The 22,185-nt window shown below is 36.1% G+C and overlaps 1 protein-coding gene and 1 pseudogene across 1 annotated transcript in view; both read right to left on the reverse strand.

Annotated features, from left to right (window-relative positions):
- The window catches only part of MGAT4D (MGAT4 family member D), a 39,466-nt gene that overhangs the window by 4,825 nt on the left and 12,456 nt on the right, over positions 1 to 22,185 (reverse strand). Inside the window, exons 3-9 of the mRNA XM_078068242.1 lie at positions 21,164 to 21,301; positions 16,338 to 16,471; positions 13,487 to 13,533; positions 6,993 to 7,106; positions 5,234 to 5,309; positions 3,420 to 3,534; positions 698 to 828 (exon numbers count right to left, since the gene is read on the reverse strand). Of these exons, the coding sequence (XP_077924368.1) occupies positions 698 to 828; positions 3,420 to 3,534; positions 5,234 to 5,309; positions 6,993 to 7,106; positions 13,487 to 13,533; positions 16,338 to 16,471; positions 21,164 to 21,301 (755 nt within the window). The remainder of the gene's footprint in view (positions 1 to 697; positions 829 to 3,419; positions 3,535 to 5,233; positions 5,310 to 6,992; positions 7,107 to 13,486; positions 13,534 to 16,337; positions 16,472 to 21,163; positions 21,302 to 22,185) is intronic.
- On the reverse strand, positions 10,870 to 10,981 carry LOC118527245 (U2 spliceosomal RNA; annotated as a pseudogene).

Here is a 22,185-nt window from a genome sequence, read left to right on the forward strand (position 1 = left end):
CACAAGCAGGGGGAGTGGGAAAGGGAGAAACAGGCCTCCTGCCAAGCATGGAGCCCAATGCGGGGCTCAATCCCAGGACCCTGGGACCATGACCTGAGCTGAAGGCAGCCGCTTAACCAACTGAGCCACCCAGGCGCCCCTACCTTTTACTTTAAAAAAAAATATTTTATTTATTTGAGGGAGAGAATGAGCGAGAGCACGAGCAGGGAGCCCAATGCAGGACTCGATCCCAGGACCCTGGGATCATGACCTGAGCTGAAGGCAGACACTTAACTGACTGAGCCACCCAGGCGCCCTCTACCATTTACTTTTAACTTATGTATATCATTATATTTGAACTAAGTATAGACAGCAAGTAATTGCATAGTGTTTTTTAATCCATTCTGATGAAGTCTCTCTTAATTGGTATATTTTGGTTATTTATATTTGATGTAAATATTGACATATTTGGATTTACATCCATCATTTTATTATTTGTTTATTTGTTTTTGTCTCTTTTTTTCTACTTTTCACTAAATTTGTGGCCTCTCATTACTTCATTTAGTACGTATAAGTGTCAGTAAAAATTCTGGATACCAGAAGTTAAAAAATTAATGCTCTCATCAGGTTTAGTTTGGTGAGCAAATTTTAGGGAATTACATTAGACAGATAGTATTTTCCTAAAATATTTTGCATTTAAAAGTAAAGAAATACTCACAGGATTTTCTCCTGGGTTACACATCTTTACCTGAAAAATGTCCTTCAAGAGCAAGTCTATGGGTTTATCTTTGTAGAACATTAAAAAAAAATGTACAAAGTCAAGTAAGTCCTCAGATTTAAACAGCTTTCCTATGGAGAAAAAGTAAACAAATCCAAATAACTCTTGAGTGTTTACAAATCCAAATAACAATATATCATAAAATAATGCTTATATATAGCCATTCATTCTATTAACATGAGAAAGGACAAAAAATCATTAAAAATTAAATATATTCCTTCAAAATAAAGCTTAAAGTATTCGTGAAGTTGAAGGATAATAAAGCAAAATAATACATCTGCTTAAGTATTAAGGATTACCATTTCTGGGCAGGAAAGTGTGAAGCAGGTTTAGAATAGTGAATATTGTCAGGTAATCAAATTTGATAACCAATGAGATCAATTTTCTAAATCACGTGAAAGATATATACATAATAATTAAAAAGATAAATAAAATGAAAATTATAGGAGCTATAATCTTTTACTTAATTTTACAGAAACTGATTTATAACCTGACTTTTGTAGAACTTTATCTACCAGATTTTTTATGTTTAGTACTTAATTTTGATTAGAATACAGTATTATTTCAGTATTTGAGCATCATTTTTATATGAATTTTATTTCTATCTTGTATTTGTGATTCTTAAAGATTTGCTCTATTTTAAAGTAGGATATTTCATTAGGTCCAATTGCTTTTTTTCTAATATACTGCATTTTTAATTTTAAAATTAATTTTAAAATGAAGTTGAAGGTATAAAATTCAGGTAAATTTTCACTTTAAAGTAAATAGTACAAAATACATCTAACCATTTAATAAACATGCTGGTAGAAAGTAAGCATGCTTCATTTTTTTCACTAGGAGCTGAGTCTGTATGGGTTACTTAATCAAATGTATAGTTGTATTTTAATTTTTTGGCACCCATTTATATAGTGACCAAAACAAGTGATTTAATGATGGAAACAGTTGATTCAGTATTCGTGTTTTCCTTATCTGCTGTCAGTATGCTATAAAATTCTGTTCAGCAAATTCATGTTTTTGGTAATATTGAGTAAGAAAATTGTTATTATTATAACAACAGAGAACAAAGCCCTTGTAAACTTAAGCTTAAATAAGACTTCAGCATTACATATATGTGCTCCTGTTCATTGTGCTCTTGTGATCAGAATGTGAATATTCTCTATCCTTCTCATACCTGACTTTGGCGAGAAAAATAAAAAGGAATTTATAGTTCATAAAGTAATGTATCAACAAAACACTTCCTCTTCAAGTTTATCGGGTATTACTGTTACCTATAATTTTTCTTCTTATTTAAATCAAAGCTGAGCAAAAATCTTTGGGGTCTTAAAACTGGATTCTACAACACTTGATAAAAAATGTATGGGAAAGAAGGTGATCAAGTAAGTATATGAATAACAGATTTCATAAGCAGTCAGAGAAATGCTTTACACTCCTCCCAGTGGCCAAAAAAAAAAAAAAAACAAAGATGTAATGGATAGAATCAAATGTTGTCAAGCATATGGGGAAACAGGAACCCACACGCACTGCTTAAGGGAGTATAAACTGCACTGCCAATCTGCAAAGCAATCTGGCTACACAGAGACACCGCTACTTTCATCCTCAGTGATCCTGCTCCCGGGGACAAATACGTCACCTCGATTCTTTGTGGCAGCAGGGAATTGGAAGCAATTTAGGTCAACTACTCTGAGGATGGATAAATCAAATGGATTATTACATAGGGCTTATGCAACAGCCGTGAGGAACAATAAACTAAATGGACATAAATTGACATGTTGGCAGTTTTAAAATCTAGTTTTGAGGAAAAAAAATGTAAGGGGCACAAATAGGCTTATCACATCACTCGTTTATGTAAACTTTAAACAGGTACAAACATGATGAACACCAAGTATTTGACATGGATACATGCATATTTATATGTATACTTTGAACAGAGTAGAGTGCAAACTTATTGGGGTGTGGGAGGAAGTGGGAGTAGGGACTGGGCATAAAATGAAAAAATAAAATAAGAGAGGGCTCCTGCATGAAGAAACGATGATGTGCACCATGAAATGAGTAAGGTCATTCAACTTGCTACCTTGAAGTTCAAATAAAAGGAAAAGTATAGAAGGAAGGATGGAAAGAGTGGAAGGAAGAAAAAGAAGTTTATAGAAGAAATTTTTTAAAAATCCCCTCATGGACACAATTTTAGGAACTCTTCCGTGGTGGGGCCGATTCATGTATTTTTACGCTTTTTTAAGTATGTCAGCTTTGGCATACTGGAAATTATAGGGAATTTAGAGTACGAGAGTCCTAAGTTAGAATTCCTTTCTCTAGAACTTTAATTCTTTGAGTTTCTATATAAACTGAAAGTATTTTTTATGTAAAATAGAGAAGTACACCTTAGTCACTGAGCCTGCAGACTCTCAGCAAGCACTTAGGTGGTATCTTCCTTACATTTTTATAAAATATTATGTATAAATCAACCTGCTAATTTATATTGTCCAGCTAGGAAAAAATTGGTTTAAAAATACATTTTCTGAAATTCAGATACTTGAATTTGATCTTATTATTAAATTAAAAGTATCTTTATAGAAATCATGCCATTCCTTTCCATTTATTAACAAACTGATAAGTTCTTAAGAACTTTTAAGATTATTGTGTGCTAAAAAATAGATACATTGCTTACCTATGAATCCAAGAATTGAAAACTCAATATAAAACCAATTTTTAGAAGTGATATTATGCACAAAATCTGTGATTTTTGTAAAGTACGTCTTTTTAGCTATGATATCATCTTCTAGCTGGAAAAAAACAAAAAGTCATGAGTACCTTTGATACTTCCACTGAATAAGTTGCATTAGCTTGAGAACTGAAAATACTTTCAATAGGATACACTGAAGAAAATGTTTTTATGAGGTTAATTTTATTTTTAGTTCAATTCGCTGAGGGTATTTTTTTTAAAGATTTTATTTATTTATTTGACAGAGAGAGAGTGGGAGAGTGGAGAAGCAGGCTTGCCACTGACCAGAGAGCCCGATGTGGGGCTTGATCCCAGGACCCTGGGATCATGACCTGAGCTGAAGGCAGACAGTTAACGACTGAGCCACCCAGGCGCCCCTCGCTGAGGTTATTTACTGTTAGTTTTCACTTTCAGATTCTGAGACCAGAGATCATCTGTTTCTTTCCCTAAATAATAATATGGAACACTCAAACTAAATCCTCATGGAGGGACACCTGGGTGGCTCAGTCGATTAAACGTCTGCCTTTGGGTCAGGTCATGATCCCAGGGTCCTGGGATCGAGTCCCACGTTGGGTTCCCTGCTCTGCGGGGAACCTGCTTCTCTCTCTCTCTCTCCCCCTCTACCCTTCCACCCCTGCTCGTTCTCTCTCTCTCAAATGAATAAAATCTTTAAAATCAATTTTTTAAATAAATAAATCCTCATTGAAAAAATTTTGCTTATCTGAATCCATTTTCATCTTTACAAATACTTCCGTTTCTAATTTAACGCCAACTAGCTTTATGTTTGAGATGACAGGTGCCACCATGTCCTACCGCCAGAGAGGGTGGCTGCCCAAGAGATGACAAAAGGGAACCGGCACTCTCATCCACCACTAGCTGGGAAGAATGGTGGTGCATGTAAACCTAAGAATAGTTCTCCCTAAGAGAGGGGGAAAGGAAAACTTTAATTTTCCTTTTATTTAATCTCATATATATTATGTGTAACCTATCCACTAAGAGGATCTCCTAAATGATTCAGAAAAATGTGGAAGTCCTCAAGCACATTACCAGAACACAAAAGAGAACTACGTAGTTTCAAATTGGTTAAGAAAACATTGGCCGGATCTCATGTTTCTGTTACATTCCACTAACTAGGAATCAAAAGAGATTTTTTTTTTTCTTCCAGTAAAAGAGAAGACCCTACTTCGGGCGTTTTTCTAACATTCTCTCTTCTCCAGTGATATCTTGCAAACTCTTCTTACAACTGTATATTGTCACGTGTAGTAAGGCGTATACTCACTGCTGGGAAACATAACACTATTATTTAACAATATGCCAGAATTCAGGGAATTCAAGCTATATATAATTGATTTATTTCAGAACTACGGTAAGGCATTGTAGAACTGGGTAGAACATACAAGGTGAGCCAATGTAGGGTACCAGTGGTAAGCATACACACTGTCTGACATATAATAAGTGCTCAAAATATGTCTGCTTAATGTTAATGTAATAAATTTGTGAGAAGAGAAATGTAGGGAGCATAATTTCTATTTTTTTTTCTAATTTGAGAATTTCTTTTCAGTTTGCTTCAGGTAACTATAATTTCCTCTGTTAATAGTAAATCCAGCAAGAAGACTTATATAGAATCAACTTTAAACTTCCTTTTGGAACTTTAATGAGTATTTTCTGAGTACAAAGGTAGAGGAATACAATGAGGAAGGAATCAAAAGAGGGAAGGAGAACATAATTCTCCCACTTGTATATATATACCATGGTCTTACCTGTAAATAATACATGGCCTTGGGTTGAGCATACAGCATCAAAAAACAAAAATCCAGTACTTGTTTGATGCACCTACTAAAAATAATAATAAAATCTGTTAATATTTGTCATTATTACGTAATTTTTATTTATAAGCACACTTCAGTAATTAAAAACAATTTTTTACACTTTGCTAACATAGAGTACTATCTACAGTAAGTGTAATTGAATATTTTATACTGAAAAGTTATATTAAAATGTTTCCCATCTTTATTCAGTGGACCATACTGGCCATCACTAAACTAGGATAAGCATAATCTATTTTATGTTTGGTTAAATTTTTATCTGTGTAGTAAAGTTAATATTCTTTCTGGTCTTAGGTCTTGTTCAAATAAAAGTAAGAAGAAACTTTATTCTAATTTAATACTAAGCTAGGTATTAGGCCAGTTCCTGAACGTACAAGGAGCAATACACAATGCAGTTCTGCCTTTCTGCGTTTCATAATCCAGTATGAAAAGACAGAAACTTAATAAAATCACAACAATTAGATAAGTGCTATACAGAGATATTGGTAATGATGACGTAAAATAAGATAGGATGGGTGGATCAGGAGGCCGGGCATTCAGTGAGAAGACCAGTATTGCAAAGGCATAAAACGCACGAGAGCACGTGCCACCTTAGATCCAGAGCACCAAGAGGGGATGGAAAAGCTGATGATGGTGAGGTGGGCAGAGACCAGATCATGAACGAAACTTTGGACTTGATGTCCTATGAAAACGGATTCTTCTGGCTACACTATGGAGAATGAATTGGAAGAGAGGCCAGGCTAGGCTACGCTTAGGGAAAACAAATAGATCATGAATGACCTGAACTAAGTCCAAGGCAGAGGAATGGGGACGAGAGGAATGATGCAGAGAGAGATTTTTTTAAAAAGAAGAAATGATGATGGAGATATAAAGAGCAAAAGGAAAACAGGATCTACAATGTCTCCCAGGTTTATTACTCTAAGAACTGACTAAATTCAAAGCGAAAGAAAACCCCTAAGAGATTTCCAGATTCTGACATACCATTTATTATCATAAAACAAAACAGAGCTAATAAGTTTCCTGGGATACGACTTTTTTCTGAATTCTGACATTTCTTTTACTCTATTAAGTTTTGAGGAACCAAATTATTACATTTCTTATAATACCTACAGCATTTATAATCAAACAATAGTGATCCTTTATACATGTATAGACCTTTTTTCAAAATTCTTTCATAAATACTGTCATATTTTATTCTTACAATGACTCTTCCAAATGTATAAAGTAGGTTTTATTATGCACACGGAAAAGCAGAGGAAGCTAAGACAAAGGCCAAATTACCTGTCTAGGATGACCTACAGCAAACAGTAAAACTGGAACTAGAATGTACACGTAATAATTTATAACCCCAGGCTTTCTTTCCCCCTTCATTATGCCCTTGCTAATTATTGGCTGAAAACGCGAACACAGATAATCAGTGGTGTGCTGGTGGTAAATGTTCAACAACTGACTCTTCGGGGAGTGGGGTGAGGGTGAGCCACGATTTGTGCTTTTGCCCATTTCCACGGTGTAAATGCTCCTACCATGGCTGATTTCATGCTACCAACTTGACGTCGCTGGATGCAGACTGAGACGTGCTGCACTTTGTCAGCTCTTGCAAGCTAATAGGAGCTGGCTGTGTTTGAAATGGGATCTCTTAGATGCTGGTTCCAACATTACGTCTGATGAAGTTATTTCAGGTAATCCGTCATACCTCTTTGACTTTCCTGAGTCGTCAGTTGACTCCTTGACATGTGATATGTTTGGATAAAAAAAGGCAGGTATTGAAATGATTTCTAAGGATCCAGACCTTAGTTGCCTTTTGAATCTGTAAAGAGAAGTAAATGGAAGCTTGCAACTGAATATTTGATTTACCAAAATAACAAATACTTAAAAAGAATGTCCTCATGCATGTCTATATAATATTTTTATTTGAATTATTTCACATGTAGTTACATGATGTCCACATTATGAAACTAATACTTTTTAGTCAAAGCATTTCTTTTATAAATTAGTAAGCAACCTAACAAAAAATTAAAATATACAATATAAAATTAATTTCCTTTCATAAAAATTATAGGCACTTTAAATTTTTGCACGTTTACAATCAGATATGTACTGTAAAAGATTCAAAATAATGGAACTAACGAGTTAGCATAGAACATTAGATGATTTTTTAAAGTGCATAGTTTTGAGTTTAATAAGAGTCCTACTGGGGGCGCCTGGGTGGTTCAGTCGGTAAAGCGTCTGCCTTCGGCTCGGGTCATGATCCTGGGGTCCTGGGATTGAGCCCTGCATCGGGCTCCCTGCTCAGCGGGAAGCCTGCTTCTCCCTCTCCCACTCCCCCTGCTTGTGTTCCCTCTCTCGCTGTGTCTCTGTCAAATAAATAAAATCTTAAAAAAAAAAAAAAGCGTCCTATTGAATAGCATCGTGCCTGCTAAAACTATGGACTCCTCACAGCAAGCAAGGATTGAGTGTGACTCTTGTCCACAACTCATTGGATGACTATGTATGCTTTTTAGAATCTTTATTTTTAAAAGTTAATATTTATAGACCAACTAGGAAATCATTAAAATGCACAAAATATTGTTCACAAAAGCTGCAATACACATCTTGTACCGTCAAGGTAAAGGATGGGACACACCAGATAGAGCATTTTAAATGGTTTTCCTTTAGAGATAGATAATATGACTTTAAATAGGATTTAAATTTAGGCATTACATTATTTATTAAATGTTAAAGTCTCAAGAAAATGTTTTATGCTAATAGGTGAAAAAGCAAGATAGGGTTTTATATGCACAATCTCAATTATGTGCAAAATAAGCAGTCCTCACCTTGCACAATTCTATTATGCATGACTCTCCGTTACCATGTGTTAGTTAAATAACACGTCTCCCTCAACAACACTGTTCAAATTTGAGTCATCACACTGTATTAACTGCAAATAATTCCATAAAGTACAAACTTGCTTCTGACTCTTCAGTTCACAAATCACTACATAAACCTCATATCATCATCTCACCGTTCCTTTCAAAGTCTGTCGGTGCCTGATCACTGTTACTGTTGTTCAGTTCGCTTACAGACAGCAAAATACATGGTCCTGTTGCCTCCCTGTGGCATTGGAATGTAGACGGTTGTATTCCTTTCATTTGCTTTTTAAATGGTTTCCAATGTTTCATAATAGGTATGTGTCATGAGCATGGGGTATCAGCAGCTACCCTCTAGCAGTGCTAGAGAGAATGTGGGGTTTAGACCCAGAAAACGGTCTCTACCAATTTTGCTTCCTTCACTTACACACTTTGAGCAAGTCATTTACTTTCTCTGACCTTCAGTTTCTTCATCTGTAAAAATGGAATAGCAATACATACCCTTGCAGGGAAAGAATTCTTCTATAGACACTCGATTCTTCCCAGGCTCTATGCATCAGTGGAAGAGTTCCTGGTTATTTGTTTGTTTGCTTACTTATTTATTTAGGTGGGAGTGTAAATGGGGGAGTGCGGGGAGGAAAGTCTTACTGGTTCTTCTGATTTTATGGTATATCAAATGGAAAGGTTTTTTAAAAACTTATTTTAGTATGTTCCTTGAGGAGTAGAAAATGTTGGTATGGAAGAAAAGAATGAGGAATTCTATTTGGTTTGGGGTAAAAATTAGCAATAACATCCACATTTTTAAAAGTGAAATTGCATAACTTTATACAGCAATTTAGAATAGCAGAGGCAAGTGAAAATAACATTAACTTGCAGTATATACAATCACCAAAAAGTCTGGATTACAGATGCTTATAAGTAGATTTTGTTTGTCCTCCAGAAAATTTCATGCAAAGTCCCAAAGCAACAAAAGTCAAGTTACAAGTAATTTCTATCCTGGTGGTATAATTTCCCATTACTAATAAAGAGAAAGATTCCAGGCTCAGTTTTATTCAGTCTGTCTTTAAAAAGACCTTTGAAATCCTGTGTGGTGACACCTTTCTAGGATTCTTTAAATCTTTTCTAGCTTGTTAGATTATGGACAGCATAAAAAGTTCTTGAGATAATGATACCAGAATTGCTAGTTGCCAATGACTAGAGAAAATACTGTAACCGTACGTTGTTGCCATTATAAATGAATGATTTTACCTTACAGTTACAAAAGAGTGGAAACTTTACAGCTATATAGTTTTATAAAAAGTACACACTTATATACAGTTTCAGATAAGGTTATATATAACCTTAGTTGGGTCCTGTAACAATTACTATATAGTCTAAAGTTTAGGACCAATAAAATATAGAACAATCTCTCATTAACCCCAATGAGAAGACCTAGCAAAAGGGTTTTGGCTAAATTAAATATATAAAATATTAGGTACAGAAATGAAAAGTTATGAGTCTACATTAACTTAGATACAATCTTACTTAAAATTTCATATTCTATAATATCTATTTTTAAATTATAGTTTTATTCTATTCTCACAAAAAATAAAACAACTTTATTCCAACTCTTTATCTTGTATTGTTGACATTCACATTTTTATCATCATGAGAATCTCTTTTTGAATCATCTGACATAGTTCTCTGGTACACATGATCGTTAAGTCTAACTAAAATTCTAGTTAGTGACATTGTCTTTGTACATTTTATAGCAAAACATAAGTGTTTTTATATATCAAGTAGTTTTTTATTTGTGATCTCCACAAGTAACCACATACTGTAATTCTTTTTTAAAGTCATCTTCAAAAGATTTCAAAACATATCCCCAAGAATTGTTTGTAAATCTCTGCCTTCTTTGTAAATGATTCTGTGAAGACTACCTTATAAGGACACCAAACTAGCACAGATTTAACTCATTTCAGGCTAATGTGTCTTCTGCAAACAGTTTATTATGCAGAATAAAGCAACCAAGAGAGGGTATCCTGGAATAGGAGAACATTTTAAGGATTCAAGTATGAGGCAATTTTTTTTCCTGGGGAATCTTTTTTGGGTAAAACTAGACATACAAGGGTGTTTTAGTTAATCTTGCCCAGTTCTATCTCCCTCCACACACATCATCTACTTCAAGGCTCCCTACCCGTCTCAAGTTCAAGTTCACTGCCAATAAATCCCTCGTTCTCAACATACTATCTTCCTTTCACAGAGAAAAGAAAATCCTTTAAGGAGAGAATGCTTTCATTTCACCCTCCTTTCTCAAGCTAATTATTTTTTTCTACTCCTTCACTCGTTCTTATCTTTTTCCACTTTATCTTAGCTTAGTCCTGCCTAAACCTCCTTCCATGTGTACCTTACATCCAACTCTCCCCCGCCCCCATAGATCTTGTCCATCAGTTTCCTCCCTCTTGATGAGAGCACATATAAAACCTTTCCTAGCGCTCCCATCTCCAGACCTCCCCAAACATAAGTTTTCCCTCAGGCTGCTATGTTTTAACATCTCTCTCCATTGGTCAAACTTGTTGAGAATAGTCTAATTCAATTCTTTAAATTTTTATTATGAAAATTAACACACACACACACACACACACACACACACAAAAGTGGGACTACAATGAATCCCAAATCACTTGATTTCAACAACCATTAATTTTTTTTTTTACCACACTTGTTTCATCCATACAGCCCCCTTTTTGTTGCTGAAGTGTTTTAATATGTTGTCCTCGGATAGCGGACGTATCAGATATTAAACTGATAAGAACAGATACTACACTTGATCTTAGCCAAAAGGCCAAGAAGCGATGCGTTGCTGAAGTATTTTAAAACAAATCCTAGATAATCAGTTCTCACCCTTTAGTTCTTCAGTGTCAAAATCAAAAAAGGACATTTATTTACACAGCCACATGCCATTATCACACCTTATAAGACTAAGAATAGTTACTTAGTATCACATAATATTCAGTTGATATTCAAATATGCCCAGTATCCTAACAAGTGTCTAACGCATGAAGGCGGGGGGTGTTCCAATGAGTATCCACTTAAGATCTTCTCATTATAACCAGTTATCTCTTACTTCTTTTTTTAAACTTATTATCCAGACCAGTAATTTCAGTTTTTCTCTTTTTCCCTCGACTATCTTTTTGAATAGAACTGGGTCAACTGTCCTGGAGAATGTCCTACATCCTAGTGGTTACTACAAGTTGCGTCCTCTATTCACCGTGTATACTCTAAACTGGACTTTAGATCAAAGGTTGTTCTGTCTTAAATATATGATTTCACTCATATGTGGAATTTAAGAAACAAAAATATGAATACAGGGGAAGGCAGGGAAAAATAAAATAAGAGGAAAACAGAGAGGGAGACAAAACAGAAGACTCTTAACTCTAGGAAACAAACTGAGGGTTGCTGGGGGGGATGTGGATGGGGGAGATGGGGTGACTGGGTGATGGGCATGAAGGAGGGCACGTGAAGTAATGGGCACTGGATGTTATATCCAACTGATGGATCACTAAATTCTACCTCTGAAACTAAAAACAAACCCCAAAAAAAGGCTGTTCTGTCTTGTACCGTGTTATATTGTATTTTGGAGAGTGGTGGGCAATAATTCCCTATAGTTATTTCACAGTGTATTTCATTGGCTACACAACAGAAGACACAAGACGTCTGACTCTAACTTCCAGGAACGCGGAGACTGCTCAGAGGTTCAGGTGGGGGCGTCTGAGCCCCTCTGGCCGCAGCCCCCACTCTCCCACCCTGCTCCGCCAGGGACTGTAGGGGCAGGGGGTCTGCACGCCACAACCCCAGGCCCCCCTGCTGGCCAGCTTCCGGGGAGGTTCTGCCTACGGGAGGCAGCACCAAGAGAGGAGAAGGCAGTAAAGAGGAGGCTATGCTTCCTCCGTTGGGGCTGGGGTGACGGCTGCAGCAGCAGAAGCAGGATGGAGCAGCAGGAGGTGGGGAGTCGGCGGAGGCTCCAGCCCTGACAGAGACGGCACTGCTGGGGGGGGGGGGGGCAGGCTCCAACAGCGCTGCAGCAGGTGCGGCCAGTCAGCTCAGCTCGTCAGCTCCTCAAACCCCACCTCCCTTTATGCTTCTCCCATCTCCTTTCTTTTGTTCTCTCAGCCCGTCAGCACTTTCTGACCAGTTCTTTGTACTGACTTCCCTCTATCTGAATTACCAAGCGCGTTCCTGGTTGGGTGCTGGCTGGCACACCTTCCACATCGAGTGCCCCATCCACATGTCACTGAAGGACATGCCTGAACCAGCTGTTTCAAAATGGTGATTTCTAATTCTATTCATTCTACAGTTATTAGCTAGAATTTTTTTTGACGAAAATAACTTTTGCCTCACCCCCTTGAGCTATTTGGTAAGGAAACAAAACCAAACACTTTGCTGGCGAAGCCCAACTGTCTATTGGCCAGATTCAGCTTGAAGGCCCTGTTTGCAAGGCTGGTCTGTGGCATAAAGGGCATAATCCTCAGCACGTTAGCCAAGGCTTCAGGATCTTATCACAGCCTGCCTTAACTCCCACTGATACATCTTCCTTATTCCCAAACGTCCATACTCCAGGATACACTCCTATTTCCAAAAATCTAGTGTGCTCCTTTCTGGCCTTTCTGCCTTCTTAAGCAATTCTATTTGTCAGGTATTCCCTTTCTCCTTTAATCTGCTTTAAGAGTGTCTACTTACACCTTTAGACTCAGCTCAATTATTACTTTCTTTATATCTTGCAGGTAGAGTGAAAGACTTCACCCTCTACGTGTTCTCATACTGCCCTCCCCATACCAATATGAAACACGAGCTTCCTGGCTGTGATTTGTTTTTTACCAGTTGTATCACCCACTGAACATAAAGATCTGAAAGGCTGGGTCCATTCCATAGCATCTTGCTTGAAAATTAACGTCATGTTGGCTCATCATCATGGGCTCGCATCTCCCAGGCTACATCCAAGAGGAGATTGTAAGCAGAAGTGGAGAATGTGACTTCATACACTAAGGAACACAAGAGCTAGATTATTAAGAAATAATCTAGTAGGCTTCTCTCAGAGGAAGTGGATTTCATGGAGAATAGATACAACAATAGTAACATGGAAAAGGTGGATTTTATTAGGCAGACAACCTACAAAATTGGGGAAAGTTATAAGCTATACTTTGTCACAGCTCAGAACTACCTGTAGTTCTAAGTAGTTCTTTCTATACAGCTCACTCATCAGAATGAATATGGTCACTAATACAGTAATATAATTGGGCAGAAAAAATAAAATAGAAAAATGAAAGAACAGCTATTTTCAAACTTATCAGACAGTCCTTACCTTTTTGTAATCATGCCAACAACAGATTTTAAATAATCTTCATTTCTCTAAAAATGAGAAAAATATTTTACTGAAATTAAGCATGCCTCATAGTTTTGCTACTACATGGTTGCTACATATAATTCTAGTTTAGGTATGGAATGTCATTGCTTCCTAAGAATTTTTTTTTTCCACTGTCTATAAAAGAATTTAAAATACCCATGTGTCTAAAAGACCTGACTTGAATACTGAAAAGATTTCATTCTTCCTTTGTCACAGTACAAAATATCGCTACACATTATTTACACTTAAAAATTAGTATGCAAAAACCCATGTATCTAAAACAGTTTTGTCCTAAAAATGGGATGGTTTATTTCTAAGAATTGCGCTTTTTGAAAATGTCTTCATTTTATGAGTATTATAGGATAATAAACGTACTTCAAAATTAGACCACAGTTTTCCAGATGGTATTACTCAGCTTGCTTCCCAAATTTTCTTCCATCAACAAACCTTGTGTGCCTACTCTTTATCAAATTCTGTGCTAGATTAGATGACAGATTCATTTGTAAGTAGCTTTTGGTAGTACATTCCCAGATGTTTTATTTATTTTATTTATTTATTTTCACAAAAGTGATCGTATTTACACAATATTGCCTCAGGGCCCCAAGCATTCCTAATATAAAATTCTGAAAAATTTTGAATAATGACAGTTCTTTTGTCAAATCTGAGTACTCTGAAATGTATACAGACTGCTTATTTTAAAATATCTATCATGATGCAGATAACTCTATGACAGTACTTAAGGTTCTTAAGATAGCCATAAATTGAATCATCAGCTATTTGTTACACAGAAATATTTTATATTTTAAATATAGTACTAAAGTTACACTTCTTAAGCAATCTACATTCCATTTTAAAATTTGTCCCTAATATTTTATTACTGGTCTAAACATTTTAGGCACATGTGCGCCGTGTCAGCAGCAAAGAAATAAAGATTCTGTAATGTACAGAAATGCGACAAAACATTTCGGAGATTATGTATATGCTTTCAATATTAAGAAATTAAACTTGGAGAGAATGACTGTTTAATCTTTTATGTTTTCCTCTTAGTTCTTCTATTGCTTGTTTTGTTTTTTGAGTTTTTTCTGCATTCAAAGACATGTTTATTATAGAAAATTCAAATAAAGAAAAGAATATAGAAAGGACAGGGGCGCCTGGGTGACTCAGTCATTAAGCGTCTGCCTTCGGCTCAGGTCATGATCCCAGGGTCCTGGGATCGAGCCCCGCATCGGGCTCCCAGCTCAGCGGAAAGCCTGCTTCTCCCTCTCCCTCTCCCCCTGCTTGTGTTCCCTCTCTCTCTGTGTCTCTCTCTGTCAAATAAATAAATAAAATCTTAAAAAAAAAAAAGAATATAAAAAGGACAACAAAGATCCCTCCAACTCTTAGTATCCGGAAATAACATTATTTATATTTTGGAGACCATTATTCCAAGATTTGTTCATTTTCTTTTTTTTAATACATTTTGTCTGTATCTTTTTTACCTCCTTCCTTCCGTCTATCACATTTTACATAGATAATATGATGTTAAATGTGATGCTTTACAACTTTTTTCCCACTCAACAATATGATATGGACATCATTTTATGTCAGTTAATACAGATATTCATTCTCTTTTCCATGGTTACAATTGCATTGTGGATTATTGCAATGTAGACACAAGGATTTAACCAGCCTCTTATTGATAGACACTTTTGGTGGTTTTCCAATGTCATGCTTTTATAAAGAAATCAAGCATTGAAAATCCTTGAAATAATTACTTACTGAACGTTTACTATATGCCATGCATCATTCTAAATACTTTAAATATAATAGCTAATGTAATTGACAAAACAACCCTGTGACATAGGTAATATTATCATCACTATTTTGCAGAGAAAGAAAGTGAAGCATAGCAAACTGAAGGAACTTGTCAAGTTCATAAGCCAGGAAATGGAGAAGCTGGTATTTGAACCTTGGCAATCTAGATCCAGAGTATGTGCTCTCAACTACTGTACATACTGTCATATTTTTATTATTTTGGAATTCCTACTTGATTATCTCCTTAGGATAACTTCCCAGAATTGAGATTTCTGATACAAAGGATATACACATTTTAAATCTAACACAAGTTGCCAAATTCCCCCTCCAAAAGGTTTTATGGTGTCAATATTTACGCAGTGCTTTATGTAAGTTTTACATGGCATTAGAGGGCAAGATAGAAAATTTGGGGGCCATTGGACATAGATTTGAATCTGCTGTATTAATTACTGGGTAAGTTACTTACTTTCTATAAGCTCCAGTTTCTTCACCTGTAAAATCAGGATAGCTATACCTACTTTACAAGGATGTAATGCAGACTACAGATAATGTATATAAAAATTGTCTACAATCCTTCAGATATAGAAAGGAATCCCTCAGTATTCATGGTGGTTATTGTTACTTAAGTTAACACGAATTATCTCTTGATTCATATACCTACCTTTTATTGGGCCGGCAGGTTTTATTGCTATAGCTTCAATTTTAATGTTCTGTTTGTAAATATAATTTCTGTACTATGTAGTATGCAGGGCTCCTAGTAACATATTTAACAATGTAATCTTATTTCTCCACATGGAACCACTATATTTTCTTTTTAGATTGACGTATTTAGTTCCTTCTCAGTGGTATCAAACAAGTACTAAATACATTGTCTGCCAACCAAAAAGGCATCTATGAATTGCTTTCTTAAATTTAAGAAAAAAAAATCCAAAATGATACAGTGATTACCATGGAGGAAGGGTATTTGGAGACCACAGGTTGGGCATGAGGAGAGCCACTTATTTTTCATACGTACATCTGCGACAGAGACAATCACCACAGAGTCCTTCTCTTCTGAAGGTGTCATCCTGGAGACAAGAGAATTCAGTGTTTGCTTCAGGTAACTTCGATTTCCTCTGTTAACAGTGGAAATGCCCAGTGCGAAAGAGACTGCAGACAAAGGAGCATGGAATCATCATTTCAAACCACAGAGAAAAACATAATTTATCATTAATATCTATGCTTATTACTGTGTTTGGGTTAGTCGTATGGTCATAAAGAATGTCCAAAACTATATTACAAAAATTATCCAAACTACTCTTAATTTTTATCACAAAGTTCATTTTCTGCCTGAGCAAATTCCAATTTGCAGTGGATTGTTAGTAAATGCATTAAGTAGACTCCAAGATGTTCTCATGTTGGAGGGTTTCAGTGTAGTAAAAGATAAAACTAACCACTCTCCGTTTATTTTAGCTTTTACCTAACTTGGGTACAAAATGTCACACATTGGCAGATTCTCTACTTCTCTTCCTAAGGAAATGCTGGAACCCAAAACAGGAAAAATACTATGAAATATTTTCATCTGTGAAAAAAAAATGTATGAAGTAATTTTCAAGTGATTTAATGGAATGAATCCATGCCCCTAAGTTACTTGTATTGACCACTATTGACTGGAACACTGGGAGAACGGATCTCATGTCATCCAAATAGATAACTAAAATGATATCAGTAAAGTCTGCCCAACTCAACACCAGTGCCTGGGCAAGATACACAGCCTCTCCAGCCTCAACGTCCCCACCTTCAACATGGGGATAAGGACTTCTAGAATGGCTAAGTAAGGAACTCAGAAAATCCTCTCCCTTAGAAAGCAATAATAAAACTAGAAAAAAATTGTCAAAACAATCAGGGCCCTGGATATACAACAAACTGAGAAGCATTTATGTAACAAAAAAATTACTGAACTTTGGTGAGAACAGTAAGAATTAGTATGTCCCTGATTACTATTGAGTTCGAACATACTTTCATATGTTTATTGGTCTTTGGACATTCTTCTGTGAAATCCCTGTTTAAGTTCTTACCCATTTCTCTGAGTTTTCTGGATTTTTCTTATTTATTAATGCTCTTTATAGATTCTGAATATGAATGCTTTGTCAGTTATGTGTATTACAAGTATCATCTCCCACTCTGGGTTCCCTTTTCAATGTTTTACCTCTTGATGAACAGAAATTCTTAATTTTAATATAGTACAATTTATCCATCTCTTCCTTTACATAAAGTTAGTGCTTTTTTGATTCCCGTTGAGAAATCTTTGTTTATCTTCAAGTCATAAAGATATTCTCCTGAATATCTTCTCGATGGTTTATTGTTTGCCTTTTATAGTTAGATCTACAGTCCACCTGGAATTGATTTTTATGGATGGTGTAAGGCAGGAATCAAGTTTCAAACTTTGGGTTTTGTTGTTTTTGTTTTTGGGTGATTTTTGTTGTTGTTGTTACCATGTTGAACTTTTTATTTTAAAATTATATTCTGAGTGGATTTTTAAATTTTTTTTATTATTCAAACTTTGGGATCCACTCTAAAATGCAATTCCCGAAATGACTCCCAATGCCTTCGGGTAAGGAACACATTTACAAACATTTACAAGACCTTTAATGACCTGGTCCTGACCTTCCTCTTCCGTTCCAACTATCCTCTCTTTAAACCAGTCTCACTTAACATCGCTCAGCTTCTCAAAATGACCAAATAGGACACTCTCATCTCCAGGCTTTTGCACATGCCATCCTTTCTTTGCCTAGAATACTCTTCTTCAGGTTCCTTGTGCTAATTCTACACTTTCTTTCTAAAGTAGGTTGGGTGTACCAGCTATATATTCTTACTTCATCTCACATAGTACTTATCATTCTATTTGTTATTAGAATACATAATAATGGCAATAAATTTGGGGTGAATAAGTGAATGGCCAAGTCCCTTTATTATTTGGGCTCTGCCCCATGTCATACTGACAATAACTTCCAGCCCCAATTGTGCACACACGCCCCACTTTTTGTCCAGGACCTCTTGCTGTTAGACCCTTCCTATTTCTTTTTCTCTACCTGGATGAACATCCTCTACTTTTCCACTATCCATCACCTGCTTTTTCCCTATTTAGTCTATTCCAATTCTGTTCACCCTTCATGACTCAGGTGAATGTCACTTTGTCCAGAAAGTCTTCCCTAATTCCCCAAGTATGGATTACTTGCTCCACCTCGTATTTCCCTTGTCACAGCACTAGTTACCCTATATACTGTAATTGCCTTCTCACGTGTCTGTAGGAGGATGAGGGTCTTGTCTTATCCACCACTATTCCCCTGGTAGAAGCTGGTTACTTGAGGACATGGAGGACTGCACAAAGAAGTTGTCAGTTAAGCTGAAAAGTCATAATGGGGAAGGGACTTACATGACAAGTTAGTTGTGGTCGACAGGAGGTGGTGGGTTCATTGCAGGCAGTGATCAGCATGTGCTAATCACTTGGCTTATTCACAGGGACTGCAAGTGTTTTGGGGTTGCTGGAAAGGAGGGGAAGTGGCAAAAATTGATTTGAAAAATAGTCTGTTGTGCATACACCATGTCAAGGAGCTAGCTTCATCCTATATGTACTGAGGACCCACTAAAGGATTTTAAGCAAGAGTTGAGCATGATGTTATGCATTTTAGTACATAGCTCTGAGGAGGGTATGAAGAATGGATTGACTAGTCAATTTACAAGTCTATTTCAATACACTGGGCAAGAAATGAAAGCTGAAAGAATAGTTATAGAGGGTAGAGAGCAGAAATTATTTGAAATATACTCAGAATATAGAACAAATAAGACTGATGACAGATTCCCCAGTAGGCCTTGCTATAGGCTTCAGTGCTTTTACAAATGTTTTATGTACTATGATCTTTTAGTTACCAGGAAAAAAAAAATCTTTTCAATTACTTCTGGTAATGAAGGTTTATAGGCAAACTGGTCCTCTCAAGGACCAATGAAAATCCACCAAAGGGCTCAAAAGGAGGATCAATATATACAGCATGGGTGGAAATCAGGAAATAGTTGGGGAATTAGAAAATTATTCAAGATCTAACACAGTTTTATAGGGCGCCTGGGTGGCTCTGTCAGTTATGCGTTTGCCTTGGCTCAGGTCATGATCCCAGGGTCCTGGGATGGAGTCACGCATCAGACTCCCTGCTCAGCCAGAAGCCTGCTTCTCCCTCTTCCCCTCCCCCTGCTGTGTTCCCTCTCTTGCTGTGTCTCTGTCAAATAAATAAACAAAATCTTTAAAAAAGAAAAAAAAAGATTTAACACAGTTCTGCTAACTGGGTTACCTCAACACCTCAAAACCCCAGAAAGAGTTCTGTTGTTCTTCCCAATTACAAACATCTCTCCCTCCTTCCTTTCACTCTCTGGCATGGGCTTCTGCTTATCTTTGCTGATGTTTATTTAAGTCTATGCTGATTCTTGGTATCTACTATTTTATAGTTTCTACATACTGGGTTTTTTTTTTCTATGTCTTTCATCTCCTCCTCCTGTTACCTATAGCTTTGGGGGAGCACCACTTTCTCATATATTCACACACATTATGCACGTCTATGTACATACACATGCCATATTCAAAATACTCCTAAGAGGGAATCTGATGCAGTTTAAGACTCAAGTGCGATCTCAAGAAGTAGCTTAATATCTCTAAACCTCAATTTTCTTAGGTGTAAATTAGAGATAATCATAGGTCCTACTGTACTGGGTTGTGAGGGTCAAATGAGACAATGAGAGAAAACATAAAAAAAAAATAGAAGGAAGGAAAGCACAGTAACTCAGTATATGGAACGCAGTGAGAACTCAGATGTTAAACAATGCCACCAGCACCCCCATCCCAACTCAGCAGGCTTGGCAGAGTGCTACGGAACACTACTTATTCCCAAGGAACCGTGTAGATCAGAGATCAGTAAGCTATTTCTGTGAAGGACTAGGTAGTAAATAAACATTTTTGTCTCTCGGGCCATACAGTCTCTGTTGCAACTACTCAACTCTGTCGCTGTAGCATGAGAACAGCCTCAGACAAGTAACAATGAGCACTGACTAGGCTCCAACAAAATCTTATTGTAAAGTAGCAGCTTTGGCCTGCGGGCTGTGGTTGGCTGCCGCTGGCCTGGGGTGACTCAGAATAAACACGGTCTGTGAGAATGGCAAGCGTTTGGAGACTCGCCCTAAAATCCCTAACTTAAATGCTTTCTCTCTTCTTTAATACCTGCTGAAGTTAAATTCATTATTTAAGGATTAGCTCAAACATCACCTCTTCTGTAAAGCTTTCACTGACCTTTGTCCCCAAAAAGATGGGGAAATAGGAAGATAACCAGATAAGAATGAATTGATCAAAACCAAGGGAGACAAGAGTTGCGAGGTACTTAGCAGATGCTTAATATAAGTCAAATGTATATGTGACTTATAATAACCTACTTTTAAAACATCTGTATTCAAGTTGAATTTGAATTCAAGTCTCTAAATATCTATTCAACTATTTTCTTCTGCCAAGTCATATAATTTCTGGCAGTCCACATAAGCTAGTGGTCTATGTATCGGAGTATTATATTAATGGATTACATATTAAAACTTAAAAGCAATATAGTAATAATTAGAGAAGCATCCAAAAAAACTTAAGAGGCTCCTGGCTGGCTCAGTCGGTAGAGCATGCAACTCTTGATCTCAGGATTCTCAGTTCAAGCCCCACATTGGGCATGGAGCCTACTTAAAAAAACAAACAAACAAACAAACAACAGCAAAACTTAAAAGCATGTCCTCAAAGATCAAAATATCTATATTTGATTTTCTAATTCTAAATTTGCTTACCACCTGTTTTCTCTTTTCCAATGATTACATCAGGATAAATTCTGTCTACTTTCCTTAGATGAGGAAAAAAGAACTTTAGGATTTCAAATGTATTAGATGCTGTTTCATTCTTACCCAATGTATTCATTTTCTTCTCAACTGAAAGAGAGAAAAAAGAGGGTTGCTAAGTGCATGACCATAGGGATTTTTCTCTCTTTGGTACAATTTTTCATAATGAGATTAACAGATTTAGTGTTCAATATATAAGAGAAATACAATTAAATGTGAACTATTAAAATCATATGGCTACAAAATATAGTTCAAATATTATTGATTTATATTTATTTTAAAAATAATATTTAAGTCTAGCACTATGAGCTACGTAACCAGAGACTAACAGAACTGTCAGTTCTAAATGAAGTATAACTGAAACATGCTATAATTGATCTGATCTGCTATTTTGATTAATATCACATTAACGTTGGTATCTCTATAACCTTGTTTTGTAGCTCAACATTTAATGATTCTACTTTTACCATTCATTTGAATATACCTCTACAATTTTGAAAAAGAAGAGCAAAATTAGAAAACTCACACCCTATATAATTCATAATATATAATATGGTAATCAAGACAGTGTGGTATTACATTGAAAAAAGATACACAGACCAATGGAACAGAATAGAGAATCCAGAAATAGATCCACATAAATATCATCAACTGATTTTTGGAAAAGGTGCAAAGGCAATTCAATGCAGAAAAGACAGCCTTTTTGACAAAGAATACTTGGAATACTTAGACATTCACATGAAAAAGACTGAATCTTGACCTGTACTTCACACCATATACAAAAACCAACTCAAAAGTTTCAGAGACCCAAATGTAAAACCTAAACTATAAAATTCAAAGCACACACATAAAAGAAAATCTTCATGACCCTGAGGGAGGTAAAGAGTTCTTAAAGGTAATATCAAAAACATTATATAAAAAGAAAAACTGATAAATTGAACTTCACAATTAAAAGTGTTTGGTTTCTGAAGGAC

This window comes from Halichoerus grypus, chromosome 3 (genome assembly GCF_964656455.1).
Source record: "Halichoerus grypus chromosome 3, mHalGry1.hap1.1, whole genome shotgun sequence".
NCBI lineage: Eukaryota > Metazoa > Chordata > Mammalia > Carnivora > Phocidae > Halichoerus > Halichoerus grypus.